Source organism: Pithys albifrons, chromosome 5, assembly GCF_047495875.1.
Source record: "Pithys albifrons albifrons isolate INPA30051 chromosome 5, PitAlb_v1, whole genome shotgun sequence".
NCBI lineage: Eukaryota > Metazoa > Chordata > Aves > Passeriformes > Thamnophilidae > Pithys > Pithys albifrons.
In genome coordinates, this window is record NC_092462.1 from 29945120 (window position 1) to 29963054 (window position 17935).

General features: G+C 42.4%; 1 protein-coding gene across 2 annotated transcripts in view; it reads right to left on the reverse strand.

The window, feature by feature from the left end:
• Positions 1 to 447: 447 nt before the first annotated feature.
• Positions 448 to 17935, reverse strand: part of GATB (glutamyl-tRNA amidotransferase subunit B) — a 42937-nt gene continuing 25449 nt past the window's right edge. Inside the window, exons 8-13 of one of the 2 annotated variants that reach the window (XM_071556095.1) lie at positions 17891 to 17935; positions 15799 to 15988; positions 9191 to 9324; positions 8721 to 8799; positions 3183 to 3317; positions 448 to 907 (exon numbers count right to left, since the gene is read on the reverse strand). In XM_071556095.1, the coding sequence (XP_071412196.1) occupies positions 779 to 907; positions 3183 to 3317; positions 8721 to 8799; positions 9191 to 9324; positions 15799 to 15988; positions 17891 to 17935 (712 nt within the window). In that variant the 3' untranslated portion in view covers positions 448 to 778. The remainder of the gene's footprint in view (positions 908 to 3182; positions 3318 to 8720; positions 8800 to 9190; positions 9325 to 15798; positions 15989 to 17890) is intronic. The other variant, XM_071556096.1, reaches the window with a different exon arrangement.

Below are 17935 nucleotides of genomic sequence, written 5' to 3' on the forward strand. Positions count from 1 at the left end.
GGCAGAAGCACATCTGCTGTTCTGAACCCCTGAGGCACAAGTGGGATTTGACCCTCAGAAGGGCTCAGGCACACATCCCTCAGGCAGTCCTTAGAACTGAGAGCTGTGAGCAGGTAAAGCAGATGTTTGGGTACATAGCTGGGAGAAGGAGAGCAAACAGACACACTGGGATGCAGGCACTTCTATCTGTGGCACTAGCCTCAGGCACACACTTAAGCAGGTAGTAATTTCATGCTTTCCCCATCCCTCAGTACCCGGGAAGAAAGATAGCAGGGAGCTTTTTTTTCCTGTTCTGCTAGACATTGAGGCAGATGTGGTCTTCTTTGTGTTTTAATCATTGTTACTGGTGTGCTCACACTAATTTACAGTGAGTTACTAGTGTGCACCACCACACTGAGCATTTGAGAGCTGTGAGTTTCCCTTCTCACAAACAGGCAGGCAGAAAAGCTGAGTTTGCACATGCTTTATTAGAGGACTAACCCATACAGCTTCAGCTTTCCGCATACTCACAGACACCCCTGGGAGCTTGTTTCCCAGGGCTGTGTGGCAATCACATTTCCAAATGCCGCTTCAAAGTGAGAGAGGTGCAAATGGCTGTACCATCTCTTGCTTTTCTTTGGCCCGTCTGCCTTTGGCTGATGCATCCAGGGAAGGCTGGGGCTTTGAGCTGCTTGAAGTACAACCAACAAGCCCAATGCTACAGGAGACACCAAAGTGCGTTTGCAGACAAAACAAAGCACAAGTTTCTGTAGTCACTTGTGTGCTTTTTCTCTTGTGGCTACTCTGATAGCTTCTTCTCTAATAACTGCTTCACCAGAACAGGACTGGACCGTCCTTGTGTTTCTCTTTGTACCAGGCCAATTAACTTATTCAGAACTTTTCGATTTCCTGCCTTTATCGCCATAACCTTTAAAGAGAAAAGAAGCAACAGACATCAGTGTTACAGGAATACTGAACATCTTCACTCATTCCCAGACAAGGTATGAATATTTTGTCCTTTGGACCATTGTGATAGAAGACTGTATTTTGGGCTAAGGTGTTATTTATAAAAACTGCCTTAAGCTTTGCAATAAGCTCCTGCTCTGCTCCCATGAGAGAACAGCAAGTCCCTACAGCAGCAGAGCCTTACAACTAATAGAAACAGCTCCTCTTATTGAAAGACTCAGAAAACACTTTTGGATTTTAACAGTGTCTGCAACTTGAACAGCAGCTTCCTGGAAAAGAGCCAGAGAAGTGAGATGGACTTTTCTTGCTAATAGGATCTACTTTTTTACTGAATGTAATGTTCTAACAAGAAATTTTCCTCAAATCATAGTCTTATTTGATAATCTTTGTGAGATCCTTCAGGAACAGATTTGTGGTTTTGTAACAGCATGTTGCTTCCCTTAAGCACAGAATCCTTTGCAACATGACAATTAACTGGTCAGAAATACAATCTTCTATCAGACAGCAAGTGACTGATGCACAATCACCTGCAAAATTGCAAGGGCCATATTTAAAAGCTAAAAGGATCAGAAATTTCATCTCTGGGCATTTCTAAAGGAGATGCTACTGCTGAAAGACAAGCATCTGGCCTTCATACTGCTTGTATGCAGGGAAAGCATTCTCTACATTGTCAGTTACTGGGCAGAACACCATAGCTGCAACTAAGCAGGATGTCGTATTTGCAGGTAGTAAAGGAAGGGTTATGAACACAGAAGCCACCAACTGTGCCAACACCAAACTCAAATGCAAATATTCCCACTCATTACAGTATCTGAATTATTGTCAATCTAAAACCTCTAATGTCACACTATGGAAAGGACTCATTACTCTGGATCTGCTAGAAATTACCTATGTGGGGCAGAGTGCACTACAATCCAGATACTGTACTATCACAAAGTGCTCAGTGTTGGCTTGAACAGCTGTTTTTAGATTAGTTCATTCTGAAAAAAGTTACTCTCAAAACACATTGAAATGGGAGTGTGGTTATAGACCTCTGGCTCCTGCACTTCCCAGTCGGTTCTAATGTTCTTTCTGTCCACACTTGTGCTCTCCTACCAGTCTGAAAATACAGCAGCCCTTTTATCAGGCTCTGCAAATGAGTCAGTCTGATGGAGGTCACACCGACCTACTGCAAGCTCATTTTCTTTATCAAAAGCTCTTGCAGAGCTGTTAGCATCCCCCAATGAGATCCGGAGTGGGTGGTACTGTTCTCAAAAGATGTTAATGTTTTTTTCCAAATGGCAAATGTAGCTAGACATTGTTTATGTATTAGAAGTAAGCTATTCACTTCTGCTTTTACATTTTTGCTCCAGAGAACGTATAGGTGCCTGTTTTCATTTTGTTTTTTATAAAGCAGATTATGTAGACTGTCAACATCCATTCTGACTCCTCCCCTTCAGGCGCAACAAGGGTTTTCCCCCTTTTTTCCAGCTCAGACCTTGGCTGCTGTGTCTTTCCAAGGAGATGGGGAAGAGCCAACCTTCCCCTCCCCGCCATCCTTCCTACTGCGGCATTTGTGTTGCTGCCACAGCCCAGCAGAACCGCAGAGTGAGCAGCAGCTCTGGAGCCACCACTGCTGCTGCCACGGGGGTCTGGCTCCTCCCCACCCACAGCCACTGTCAGGCGGGACAGGCAGCTAGACTTGTCTTTTTGGCAGTGTGTGAAGACAGGGACGTGGCGTAGAATCAGATGCAAATAAAATGTTTGCCTTGCCAGCTCTGATACATTCTCTAATTCCATAAGTAATATATGCCTTGCTGGCAGGTGACTTCAGCCTCCAGCTTCAGAACAGTTTAACAGTGTTGCCCCAATATCACAACAGGTGACATAAAAATCAGTGCTATGTGGCCAGGTGGCAGGGTCATGTTAATGGCAGTATAGCCGGAGAGAGACAGGGCCCTGCAGTTTTGCTTTCCTGCATTAAAGTTTCATGGTCTTTCAGAATGACTTAGCACATTAGCCAGACTGGTAATTTCTTCTGCTGATCATTTTGTGCAAGCTTCAATTTCAAAAAAACCCCACTTAGTTAAACAAGAAAGGAGAAGAAAAGCCTGATAATATCTTGGCAGCAGCTTTACTGCTCTGGCTGTAGAGCTCAAATGCCATCAAAAGGGAAAAAACAGAGAGGCCATTTTAACCTCCCTTTCAGTGCCACAGACTGACACAGTGCAGAAGGTTCCCAGCAACAGCATAATCACCTCATTTTCTTGTCTATCAATCACTGCCTGGCAGATCTGTTCGAGCTCTTTTTGATCCTGTAAGAGCTGAAGTTTCTGTTCTTTAACAATTTCAAGAGCAGTCTTCCCTTCTCCCTTCCACAATTCTGCAAGCACCTGAAAATCACAATAAAAGCCGCAAAGGTCAGTGTCTTGACTTTCCAACGTTGTTTACATGCAGTTATTTCAGCTACCAATCCAATAGGCCAGGTTTTAGTTGAAGCAAGAGCAGACTGTCTGAATGTGAACAAACCCAAGATTTAATCCTGTGCCTCTCTGAAAGTGCCTTTGCACCCTCCCTCCTCTTCTGCACCTTGTAAAAAGACAAAGAATTGTCACTTCCTGCCTGAGTACAGGTTAATGGTTCACACCTGGTGCCTGCCACAGTCCCAGGAGCTGCCTGCTCCCACGGGGGATGTTTGCCGAGCACAGCCCCGGGTCCCTCACTGGCAGAGGGGCACCCCAGCAGAGAGCGGCACGGACTGCAAGGCTGTGCCTCCAGCAGCGCTTGTGCTCATCTCACATTATTCACACGAACTGCCTGAGCGGTAAGGAAATGCATCTCCATGAGCAATGGCTCTGCCCGGGAACTGACGATTAGCTGACTATTGTACCAAGTCCAGTCCCAGGTAACTCATCCCATTACCAGTCCTCACCAGCAAGCTGTAATGAGGATACATATGACAAAGCAGAAGAAAAATGGTGCCAAGCAGAATGAATGCAGCAGTTCCAGCCCACCTATGCATCATCTCCAAGCACTGGACTGCTGGGCAAATCCAGGCCTGCAGAATAATCACTTGTTAATGCTAGTGTGTTTTCCTACACTGCAGCAGGGCCATTGCTCTGGAATACACTTGAGAGGAGAGAACATTTATAAAAAACCAATTTCCTTGGGCAGTCATTTTCTGTATTCCCTTTGCTCTTATTTCAGGGCTGTGGGAGGAGAGTAAGAAAACCCTTATTAAAACAGCTCCTTGTGCTCCATCCTGAGCTGAAGATACAATTGTATGTTTGGGCCATTGCTGAGTCCCAATATGGAAATGGATGTCATGTCAAAATTTCAGCATTAAATATTCACTGTAGGATGAAGAGGCCATGATGGGGAGATGAGAAGGAGCATTCAAACTGCATGTTAAATAATTTGCAGGGTAGCAAGAGAACTTGGGGAAAAATGAACCATGAGGGATGGTATCCTAACTACCCCAGTAATTTTCTCAGCATGACAAATTTTTTGGTACAGAAGACTTTCAGTTAAAGAATTCCATAGCCACAGGTATTTAAAAACCATACATTGACAAAACTCCTGCAAGAGATTTGTTTGCCAGTGGTACCCCAAAGATTTTTGTGGGATCTTACCACTGTTCTGGAGACTTTGAGAGAGGGCAATGACACACAGCTGTATTGTGGCAGCTACATCTTAATTTTTCCCTGTAAAAGGGATAAAGGCAGATCACAATATTGAAGTTACTGACAAGCAGCCAGAGTTCCAACCACTGTAAGTAAAACTTTCAGTGTTTATACTGAATAAATCAGTGGTGTATATGATGTCTTCTACAAGATCTTTCTTCTAGTGTGGTACTTCAAAGTCATCATGCCAGCGCTGCTTGGAATACTCTTGGGAAGAAATACTTTATATCCAACAGAGATGCAGTGTCTGCAGCCTCTTGCTTTTTTTAGTTGTTGCTCTCCACTGCTACCCCAGGCAGCCCTTCTGCTTCTTCCCTGAGGGACCAGCAGGAAGCTTTCTGTCCCCAAGGTGTCCCAATGCACCCATGCTGTACACCACCCCTCAGAGTGAGCCCTGGCCCATCGACAGCACAGCCCCAGCAAAACACCGTGGAGAGTCTGGAGTGCTGCACAAATCAGGGCTGGACAATGAGTAAGCCCTTTCAATCTCCTGGAAAAAGTCAGATGGGATTTTCAGGACTGGTACATATTCAAGCAGGATGCCATGGGCTGCAAGAGGGGGAAATCTGCAACAAACAAAATCTACGCAGCTGACCATGGCAGAGTTACCAGGAGGAACTCAAACATCAGGCTGACTTAGATCAGGGGCAGGACAGCTTGACAGTCAGAAATCCAGATCTGATTCCTTGTTATGCCTATGCCAAAATTTCCTGGCACCAAGAAAAGCTTGCCCATTAGAGACCTTGAAGGCACCAGATTTTCCCTGTGTGACAGCTGCATCATGTGTACTTCCCCATTTGGTAACAAGCATCTCCACTTAGCTAGTAGAGCAACAATGTTATCAAGGCCTTTGCTTGTTTACAGGTATGGAGGAAAGCAGAAAGAGATGTGGCCAAGACCTGTCAAAGATGCACTTTTTAAAAATGTGTTTCTCGACTTGGCAAGGAGTACAAATCTAAAGAAAGCAGTTTAAAAAAATGATTTCAACTCATTTCCACAAACTGCCTGCACCAGCACAGAAGGATCAAATTATGAAGTCTCCAGAGCCAAAACGTGAATCTCAGGCCTCATTTTCATTACTGAAATCTCTGTAGTTTCTACTATTGATTCTTGCCTCAGCGTGATTAGATTTTAATAATGTTCTGCAGTCTTTACCTATGCAGGCATAGCAGCATTGGTCAAGATGAATTAATCAAGACTTACAGGTCTGGCTGCCATGAGCATCACATCAAACATTCTGCAACTGGTGAACATGCCAGCTGACTGCTGTGCCTAAGAACAGTCCAACTGGAAACCCTATCTGCACTGATTTGCTGCCAAAGGTGGGAGGAAAGCAGCAGGCAGCAGCACTCGAGTCAGTTCTGTGGGCACCTCTCTTTTCCAGTGATGGAAGCTTTGATGTCTGGCAGTTGTCCCTCAGCCTCTCACAGAAACGAGGGGCAGGCTGGGCCCAGCACTCCAGATGGTATAGCCCTAATTGTTAAAGCAGATGGTTCAGTTTAGGTCTGTGTACTCATTTCCCTGCTCTCTGCTTTAAAGTAGGGGTGCCCAGTGGGTCTGCTGGAGTTATTCCTAGGTGGGTGACCTATGCAACTGGAGAAGCCAGCAACACCCAGGGTCTGCTCTGCTCCATGGTCTGTTGGGGCACGGATGCCCCATGAAGTCATGACAAGAGTGTCCACACGGAGCTGGTCCAGCATGGCTCTTGGCAGCAGGGGCAAGTTTCTGCTTCCCTGGCCCAGGAACCAGCCTCCTCCCACAATGCTGTAACTCAGAGGCAGGTCTGTCATGCCAGAGATGCACTCACTGCCATCCTGGCAAAAGAGGAGCACAGCCCCACCTCAGGCACACTCCCTATGGACTGGTTCTGGCCCTGGGTGAGCAGTACTGACACCTCCCACTGTGGGCTTCAAAGCAGTGCCTCTCAGGTGGGCACAGCACGTGCCTGTGCAGCTCACTGATCAGGACACGCTTGCCCCACAGCCCTGCGTGCTGCATTGCTGGAAGCTGCTCCTGCCCTGCACAGGCACGCCAGCCTGGGAGACCTCTGGAGCTGGATGCTGTATCTGATGGCAAGTTGGGAGCGAGCTCTGTAATTACCTACATGGTAATTATGTGAGCATACAGTGCCCTTTGCTTGGCATGTGCGTCCCACCATACAATGCTCTGTGTCAGTGCTCACAGCTTCTATCTGCCTGTGTTTTACTGCCTTACACAACAGAGACTGAACACAAAGCCTTTTAAAACATTTAAACCGTTCACAGCTCCCTGCCGGGAGCAGGTATGTGTGCACACGTCTGCACTCACCCCACCCAATCCTTCCATCCTCTCCTGTTGCATCTGTGTCTGCCACTGCACATCACACTCTCCCCCCCCAAGTGCTGCAATTCATCGGCTGGTGTGTATATATAGACCTTTCTGCCCTCGGGCCAAACAGCATCTCTGCCTACTGCTGAGAATTGTTATAAGCGTTTGTTTCTCTTCTGACATCCAGGAAACCCAAATACCTTTGTAAATGTGGCAGGGTTTCTGCAGTTTGATAGCATCATCACTGGTTGATGGCAAACAGTACTGTGACTTCTCTGTGTCCAATTGCAGAGCACTGAGGACAACATGCACATTGCAAGGAGTTGGTAATTAAAAAGAAATGAATCTCTGAAATCCTTCACATTTTAAAACCTGTCAGAAGTGCTGGCACACAAATATACCACAAAGCAGAAAACTCTAGAAGAGCTTTAGTAGCCTGTCCCTACCTCCACAGGGAAGAGACTAAAGACTGGAGTTCTGAAGCTTACCTTTCAAATGCAGACACCAAACTGATGGGTGGGCCACAACCCCTCAGGCACAGAGCTGCTCTGCATTCCAGTGCTTTCCCTATTAATACTTTATCTCCTTTTTGAAGCTTTTACTTTACCAATACAAAATTTCCAAACACACATGCCTGAAGTCAGGCACTTGAATCCCTATTTATGATGCCTGTCTTAAGCAGCTGGCTATCCACAGAAACGGACCAGCAAGACCAACTTAGTAAGAACCACAAACATCTCCAAAAAAGAAAACAAACCACAAAGTCCAAATGTATCCAAGTAGGGTGAAGAGCCATATTTGCAACAGTTACATTTGGTTTATAATCACGCAATAAACCCCTGAAACTGACTTCAATACCATTCCAAAGTTGTACTTGGATTTAATGGATAGTTGCTAGATAGATGGAAACCTGCCCTGTATATTTCAGGGTGTCAAAAGTTTGAAAGCAGACAAGGCAAGTTAAATGTCTTCATTAACAGTTTCACTGATAAACACAGAAACAGGTACCTCTTGCACTTATCTAGTGTACAATAATTGATCTGAAAAGAGAACGCATTTCCCATCCAACAATTTAAGTTGAATGATCGATTATTCCTCATCACAAAATCCTCCATATTTTGACTACAGGCACAGCAGTCACCATATCCATCGTAACCAGTTCACAATTTTAGACGTAAATCATCAAGAGCTGATTTTTCAGACTGTCCTAAGCAACATGCTATTTTTAAAAAACAGCTTTACCATCTGTATTTGCATGGACGGTCCATAATGGCACTTGCTCAAAGCAGCAAGGATAAAAGAAAGGCCAGACCTCTCCCACTTCTCACTCAGGGATACACCAAAGCAGAACTTTTTCTGTGACTACACTCAGGTGAATTAGATCCATTTCCACTTGGGAATGTAGATCTTACGGTCCCTTCATGCCTAGTAATGGATATTCTCAACTGCAGGCTATGGGCTAGCTCCCACTGACCTTTCACCCAGGTCTAACTTGAACTATGAAATTGTGATTTAGTGTCCTTTCTGTTCAGAAGCAGGATCTATTTAATCAACTTCAGTTCACGTTGTTTAAGTCTACTATTTTGCTTCTGCCCTCTTCTAACACTGAATATGCAGATGTATCTGAGATTATATACACAGACAAGGCATTTGCATCTCAGATACAAAAATTATTCTTCATCAACACTCTAAATAATTTTCTTTTAAAACAACCATTGTACTGGTACGCACCAATTATAAAATTGCTACACAACTGGAGTAAGCAGCCACAGATTCAGAGTACAGGAAAATCTAAAAGGTACTTACCTGCTTTGCTGCTGTAGAAGAAATTTCTTTTTTTTCTAGGAGGTTCAAAAGGTCAGCCAGGAGGTAAGAACTGACTGGGCTAGGGAGAAAGGGAGCAGAAGTTACCTCAGAGAATAAGGGGATGTAATACATCTATGCTACTGTTGCTTGCCTAAAGATCACACAAGCTGGTATTTTTCCTCATGTTACACTCGGTTCAAGTTTGGTATTGATGGCCTACTATGCCTCACCACCACTGTATTCTAAACACTGAAGACTGATTACTGCCTTTAGCTACATGGTCCTCTTCTCTGCAACAAATGTTCCTGACTCCATTCAGCAGGACAGTGCCAAGGCCAGCGCAGCACTGCCTGGTGTGCCAAACTTCACCGGTAACAACTAAAGCAGCAGTGAGCTGACACAGTACTACTCATGGCACGTGAGAAAAGGATCACTTTTGTTTCACCACTGTAGCAATCACAACGACTGACCTTTCCTTGACTGTAAGGGAATGTTCTTTCAAATAACCGAGCAGGTCTTTTAAAATCCAGCCGATCACTTTCTTTGGCTTCATTTGGGTCTGTTTTACCACATTTTCAAAGAATTCTGCTAATCCGTCTTCATTCTGTTTAAGAAAAGTTAAATGCATCAGAGAGATACTGGAGTATTATTTGATTACAGAATCAGAAAACCACAGAATTGTGAGGGTTGGAATGGACCACTGGAGATCATCCAGTCCAACCCCCACCAAGGCATGATCACCCAAGCAGGGGACACAGGTTACAACTAATTATACAATTACTCTTGGCATATAAATGCTCAATCCTAAAGTAAACTTCAGTTGTGAATTCACTGCAAATTCACCAGACTTTAGAGTCATTTTATTAATGTAACAGCAAACTATCTTATGCCTAGAACTGATACATAGAACTTATCTGTCAGCCTGTATGTTTCAGTGGAACTTCCAACAAATGAGTGATCACTTTTCTCTTAACACCTCCCTAAAATTAGCATTTGGAGAGAACCTTTCTCGTCCTCTCACATGTTCTAAGTATGTATAATGCTAGAAAATACAATGCTGCCATCTCACAGGCTGTTGTGCTACCTTTTACCAAGAACAGATTTTTTCCTGAAATTGTCTACAGATACTTCACTCTTGTCTTGCAATTGCTTCTGTTTATTTTGGACAGAAGGAACAAGTTTAGCTTGCATTTACCCTTCAATGGAAAGGTCATACTATAAGAAGAAAGGTTTTCTTTTTTCCATTTTTTTCAGAGAAGCTATGTAAGCTTTTCCACAGCACCCTTAAATGCTCAGAAGATATGACAGTAGGGGATTCAATTTATAGCCTAAGTGAAATCTGAGATTGTTTTTGGAAGAACATATACTGCACAGTCTGTTGAATGCTGTGGTGTTTGTCATCAAGGCATTGGTGGATCTTTAACTGCAGGACAGAACTCATTAGGTTTACTGAGGGCTGAAGACGTATGAAGTGACAGCTTTATCTTTTCAAGGAGGAATCCAAATCCACCATGCCACTGGATTTCTTCAGTGTGGCATAAATGCTCAGGAGGACAAGCCAGCTCTCAGAAGCTGAGAGGTAGACAGAGGTAGACAGTTTATAGACAGCCAAGCAGCTATTCTAAGTACACAGTCATCACAGGAAAAACATTTCCCAAGCACATACTGACTGCAGCCAGATCTCTGAACAGTTATGAGCAAAAAGAGTGCAGGGTACACACTAAGCCAAAGTCTGAGTTCTCCATTCAAACACATCCCATCAAACAGTCTCATATGCCCTTGTTTTTAAAGGCCATTTATTGCCATAGCAATATAGAATTTTGGACTTTCCTTCTCCAAACTTTCAAAACACAAACTTCCAACAGCTCTGGATACCACATTTTTCATTGGTAATGATGTATAGCTTTTGAGAAGACTGCAAATTACTGCTCTCTGTTCTGTGAAACAGAACAAAATGTGCTTAGATTAATGTCTGATGTGATGTAAAACTCATGTGAAAAAGATCAGACCCATCCCCTTTACCTTGAGACCATGAGCAAAGAAACCAAGTTCTCAGCCTAGGAAACCACTGAGGTCTTCTGTGAACTGAGGTAAACCTTGTTACTCCCACTAGTTATCTATATAATATACAGAGACATAATTCTCTTCTCCAGTGTTCTTACTAATTTAACTAGCAGTTACTCTGTAATCAAATTATGCAAAACTAAGGCTAAATAGACTAGAGGAACAAACTGGCTTAAGAAAAACAACAGTAAAGGAATGACATGATTACCAAAGTACAGTAAACTTGATTAAAAACTGTGTGTGTGTTAAGTGGAATTCCTAGAATGATGCATTGCCAAGTACTGTACTCTTTCTAATTCACCTCAGGATTCAATAGCACTGATTATTTAAACAGTGGGTTCCCCTACACAAAAACACCTGTCCAATTTAGGTAGGAAAAAGTTGGCACATGTGAATGCTGGTTTCTTTACACATGCTGCAGAAGGTTTTACAAACACTGCAGGCAGAGCAGCTCTATTATGCACAGGCAAACAATGTCTGCCACACGTCTGAATGCAGCTGCAGAGCTCAGGCGCAGCGTGTCCAACACTTCCATCACAGACAGGCTACAGAATCTATCCCTCCCTATACATGGGCACATTCAGATTTCTGGATACCTGCAGCCTGGCTGGAGTTACAGCTCTCACCCGGCTGCCAGACCTTTGGAAATCGAGAACAAACACACAGCCCTCGCATTTTAATCAGCTCATTTCCAGGCAGTGAGCACAGGAAAGCCCAGGAAAATTCCGGGAGACAGACTGACATATGCTACCAGGTCTAGGAACCCCAGACTCACTACTTGCACACACAAAACCAGACATATTTTCCCAAATTCCCTTGCATTTCATTTTAGGTTTTTCTAAAGTGACTGTCATTTTCTGTAGCCAAAGAGTAGGAAAACCCAGCAATGTTAGACTAAAATGAATAAGGCACAATGTCAAAACATCAGAGTGACTGACAGAAATGAAACATGTTCCTTATTTTCTTGTCACATTAGAAAAAATGTAAGCATAACTTCATTAGCCTAAATTTCTAGATACTGTACTATGTGAACTTAACCTCTATTTGTTTTATATTTTGGTCAACTTTCTTCATGCCAAATTCACACCAACTACCAATATCTGTCCCTTGCACTATATGTGGGCTAAATCCACTGCATGCTCTATCATGCTGGATTACAGGAATGTTAACTTTCTGTTCTCTCTTAATTCTGAATGCTCTATTCTAGTCTTCATAGAAAGAAAACCAGAAATCTGGAATAGCACCACCATGTTTCTGATTCAGGCCCACTCAGTGCTCCCCGTAGATACCAAGAAACTTATTCAATAAAGTCTCACTGGCATGAAATCTAACATACCAGTATTTCAATCAGATGCAAATTTTCTTCTTAAACATGGTTTAAAATGATCATTTCATAGCACTGAGGTGTCAAAAAATCTAGTGGTGGAGTGATTTCAGATAACTTTTAAACAGCTAAAACAATATTTTACAGAATACCATGGGTACAATCTTTGGGGACATTGGGAGTGTAATGCAAACTTATGCTTTTAAAGATCAGTAATGTTTCCCAAAGAACTGAAGAAGAAAACTACTTCACTGTTCACAAATAAAATGTCATTTGCTGCTTTGTTATTCCCATTTTTATCATCACAGATTCTACAATAACCAATTGTGAGGTAACAACTGCTGCAAAAATGTGCAAGATTGTCATGGGAAAGAAAACAACCCAGAACATCTAGCAGACAAGCAGAACAGTTAAAGAAAGTTCAAACTTCTTCCTAAAGCTTCTTACAAAATGATTTAAATTCTAAAAATGAGCATAATTTCACTTGCACACCAATGTATATGAGAATGACATGCCATAAAACAAAATGATCAAACCCAACTTCTATAGCATCCCACTTCTGACTGTTTGAAGGAGTCACCAGTGTAATTGTCCAACAGTGCAATTAGCCCAAGCAGAACTGTCACTTTTATGTGAGTAAGCAGAGAAACAGCAAATGCTCAGGAAGATTTGGAATTCGCATGAGAAAGGAAGGGATCACATTGTTTTGTATCACGCTGTACTGTGACAACTGATCTATAATCAGTTTGAACTTCCCTTGCCCCCAGCATGCATTTTGAAAACAAAACATGACATTAATACATTAATGTCTATGCCAATATATCTATTTTTTTCACTCAATAGGAAGCAAGACAAAAATATTATAATACCATAAGAGGCAAAGTTGTCAGAGATCCTTCTTGACTGATGTATTTGCCAGCTTACCACTTTACTCAGCAAAGTAGAAACTGCACGCAGAAATTGAGTTTGCAAATACCATGGAGTGTACATGGCTCAAAGAATTGTATGCTTGTGAATAAGAATAGTGTTGCATGAAAGAAAATCAGAAACATCATTTATTCTTGCAATTTATATAAAACTGTCAAGAATTTAGCAGTATACACTAAAGACACTTCAGATATAAAGATACTAATAGGTTACTCCTTCCATTTCAGTGTATCTTGTAATTAGGTGGAGGAGCCTCAGTTTCTCAACACCACAGTGTGTACAGGCAACTACTGTGGATGAGAACAAAGCTCAGGAAGCAAGCCTGGAAGCTCACCTGCATGCTGGAGCATGGTGCTGTTTTCCTGTAACTTTGGCGCATAATGCTTTCTGTAAGAAGTGGGTGCAGAACAGAGTTTGCATTTTAGAGCCATCCCTCTACAACAGCCATTTATTTAATGAGCACTCCTGGGCACCCTAACCTGAATGGATGCTCATTAGATTTGTGCATCTGGCCCTATCAGCAATCTTCTGCAACTTGTGCTGCAAGCTGAATGCAGCAACGCACACACAGCTTTCCGAGGAATTCAGGTTAACTAGTCTCCCAGTGAACAGGCAAGCAACTTTTATGGGAGTATACATGCTGACACTCCAATGCTCAGTAAAAGGAGACCCGCAATGAAGAACATGTTCACTTCATACATTCAAATGGATGCATTATCTCATTACGAGCTGAATCCCAAATTTCAGCTTGGAGCTCATTAATTATCTTACACATTGCAAAATGGAGAAAAAGGTAGAAGGAAAAAAGCAAAGGCAATAATGGATTTCAGAGAATAGCCGAAAGGGCAGGATGAGACAAATATATAAGGCTTGTTGACAGAGATGACAGAAGTCACACAGCAGAAGCCATCCATACTAGCAAATTGAAACAAACAAAATGTGAGTTGATGCAAAATGAAAGGAGTGGCTATACTGGATCCAACTGGGATGGAGTTTATTTTCTGAAGAGGGTGCTGCATTTTGGATTTGTGACTAATGTGGTGCTGACAACATACCAGTGTTTTGGCTACTGCTGAGCAGTACTTTCTCCTTCCACTTTGTCCCCCCGAGTGCACAGGCCAAGGATGGGCACAAAGTTAGGTGGGGACACAGCCCAGACAACTAACCCAGAATGACCGAGGTTTTATTCCCTGCTGAACAAGGAAAACTGAGGGAAGGGGATTCTGGGGGAGGCAGTCAGTGTTATTGGCTGCAGACTGGCTGTGCCTGGGTCTATCTGTGGGATGTGGTGATTGACTGTATTTGTATCACTTCTGGGTTTTTCCCTTAGATGTTCCTTCACCTAAGGTCTTTACCTCAAACCATGCGTCTTCTCACTTTTGGTTTTGCTACTCTCTTCCCTGTCCCACTGTTAGGGAAAACAAGCAAGCAGTTGTGGTACTTCACAGCTGGCATAGGTCAACTCACCGTGGAGGGGAAGAAGAAGAAATCAGAAATAAAAGGGTGCAGGACCTATCTACCCTTTCTACTCCTATGTTTACTTTAATATGTGAGAAATATGTTGATGTGAAAAAAATGCATAAATGAACATGAATACTGGCAGTAAAATCACATTTTGCAGCCTATACAATGAAACAGAAAGGTAAGAACTACTGGTATGTCTTGATACTATCACTGCAGTCTCATGAGTTTGGTAAGACTCATGACTCACCTGCCCACCAAACAGTGAAACATCTGCAACTCACTAAATGGCAGAGCACCACAAAAGCAGTTTTCCTAACAGCTTTCTTCAGAACAAAGAATCACTTTCTTTCTGTAGAATCAGCTTCTGTACAAGTATTAAATTACAGACACACAAAGAAGGGATATGAGGTAGTTACGTGCACTGCTCTCCCTCCAATTGTAGTCAAAGAAAAGGAACTCCTCCAGAGACAATTTAAAGTACTTACAGTTCTGCTCTGAATGTCACTCTGAAAGTGTCTTTTTCCTTCTGTCTCCACCTATCACAGAGGTAACCAAAGCAGGACACTCTTCTAGCTTAGCTGGCTATGTGAAATGTCTAATCTTGGGTGGGTATACTAACTCCCCCTCACCAGAGTTACCACTGCCAAAGAGAGATGACACAGTTTGTATTTAAGAAGCCTAAAGCCCTTTAGAATAATTTTGGAAGTCATGAGATTTTGCTGTCACATCCTTTTCTTTCTCATCGTCTCTTCTGAACCTACCCCTGGTAAACTGCACTGTGAGGTCAATGATGTTGTGCAACCATTTGGTGTATTTCTCAATGAGTAAATCTGGGATATTTTTTCCCAAATAATCTGGAAGGTAGATCAATGAGCACAGGAAGCTGAAAGATTTAGACTCTGGATTTTGATTCAGATTTGTTAAACACAGTCAATGTGCTCAGCCTTGTACCAGGCCCAAAGACAAAGAGTAGGCACTTGCAGACAAGGGTCTGTAACCAGAAGTTGTACATTTGTTGCAGTCAGTCATGGGTGCATTGATGTGTAGAGAGACAAGATCAATATTAAGTAATAGTTATTTGACCGTACTTGGCGTGAGAAACACTTCTAGGTGCACAGTGCCTCATTTGTTTTCTCCACCATTCTATGTATATGGCTCCTTGGTACAAAGTATGCAGTGGATGTACTTCCAAATAAAAATGCCCACGAGGACTGACAGCTGGTTAGTACAACATTTGTAAATCTTTTCAAGAACTTTGAAGTTTCTAGCCTTATTTTAGCACTTGATCAATAGGCCTACCATTAAGGTAAAGCTGTGTTCAGGAAGAATCCCATACTGTTCAACAAGCTTTTCTCTCTTCACACTGGGAAGGTCAGGAAGTCTCTCATGAATCCAATCAATATTTATCACTTGCTGATGGTTCATATTAGCTGGCAAAGATTTTGCATCATACAAAATCAATGGAGGAAGGTTTGGCTCTGGCATGAACCTAGTGAAAATGAAGAAAAATTCCTTTATAATTATTTTCACTCAGAAGCTAAACAACACAGACTAAAACTTATATCACTAATTTATACTTTCCTGAAAGTTGTACCATTCTTTCAACGAAACAAAATATTAAAAATTCATGACTTGGTATATCACTGGGAAGTAGAAAAAGACCAGGCCCCGAACTGCTGCAAAGTGTCTATTTTCTTTCTTCAAGGATTTGCCACCAATTGTCAAATAGTTCATAATAGAAAAGAGGTAATTAAAACTCTTCTGCATCCAAAATAATACTCCTCCCCCCATAACACCACTAGTAATAGATATGGAAACAAGCCACTCCTTTTGGCATCAAGGATGAATTGTGAACCTGGACAAAAACAGGAGCGTACTGGCAGGGAGGAACTCAGGTTGAGAGCCAACTGCAAGGAGTCATCTGGGCAGGTTGTAACCTTTTCCAGACAGACTTCAGAACTCTTGATGAAATCCCATGCTGTGCTAAAAGCAAAGTTACTGTGCTCAGCAGAGTGGCATCACAGAACAAAAGGCTCCCATAAAGAGAAGACCAATTCAAACTACTCAGATAACTGTGATTGAAGCAGCAACTTCACTCTTACATGATCAAATGAGGGGTTCAAACCCATCAGAATACAGGGCATTGGGCAGCCTCTACATTACTATAATATTTTATATTTCAAATCTGCCTAAACATAGATTTCAAGTCTAACGTATGAAGTGCAGCAGTAAGTTATAAAAACTCCCTGAAAAACACAATTTAGAGTTTAATACTCATCATCATCTTAGTACTAGTAATAAGCTTTATGGTCTTTATTTGAAATACCTTACTTATCAGTTTTTCCTAGGTTTTAATGAATTTTCTTTTGCCTTTATTCAAATTAGTCTTCTTAAATAAGTCTCATGCCAGCCCCTGCCATAACATGGAATTCACAAAATGGTCACTCTTGCATTGCTACAAAAACACAATTTAAATAGCATATTTAAATTTAAAGTTTGTGGGATGTTTTCAAAGTCACCGCTCTGCTGTAGCAAGATCGGTGGTAGAATATATGCAGATCTAACAGGAACACAAAGATGCCAAAGCTAAGAGGCTCTGACAGTTTGCCTGCAGAACAACACCCCACCTGGGAAGTGAACTCTGGGAGTAATGAAGACTATCTCTGGGATGCAAAGCTAGGGAACTACTAGGAGGGTGAACACCAGGATGACCCTAAGCAGGTGTGCTGCTGCCTTGCAGTATTGCCTCAGCACTTGTTCCCAGCAGACTCCTTTCCCCTCGCCCTACAGCTAAATCCTTCTTGAGTGACTGTTTGTGCCCCCATGGCTGTTATCTCACACTGGTGGAAGGCAAAGTACTTAGCAAGGTAACATCTTCATTAGCTCTACAAAGATCTTCAAGGTAGAAACCTGCTTGTGAATGCTGACACCTTTCAATAGCAGTTATGATTTCCAAACAGGGATCTATGATCACAGAATCTAAGCATGGAGAGGCAGTGCCTGCTATCTGAAACCCATTTCCCTCTGTACTTACTTAAAGCAGGAGCAATGCTGAACTCAGAATATTCTTATGTTTTACGTAAGACATGCTTAGGAATACATTTGTACTGTCCACAAAGTAAACTTCAACTTGCCGACTTTGACTCAAGTACTCCAACTTAATTTTTGGGAAAGGCCTAAGGGTTTTAGAAAAGATGAGATACGCAGTTCTAGATCTGGACTGCTCCAGCTGGCACTGATTTGGATAGGTCTCTGCCCCTTCCAGTAGAATGCAAACTTCCAAGACATACTCATTATACTGACTAACTTTACATCCTTATTACAATGACAACACCTAAGAAATTTAATAAATTCTCAGTTCATGAAATGCTGACTTTATTAAAAGAAATACCGATAATCCTGTTTTCCTTCTTTGTCTCTCAGTGGTACTGTGCAC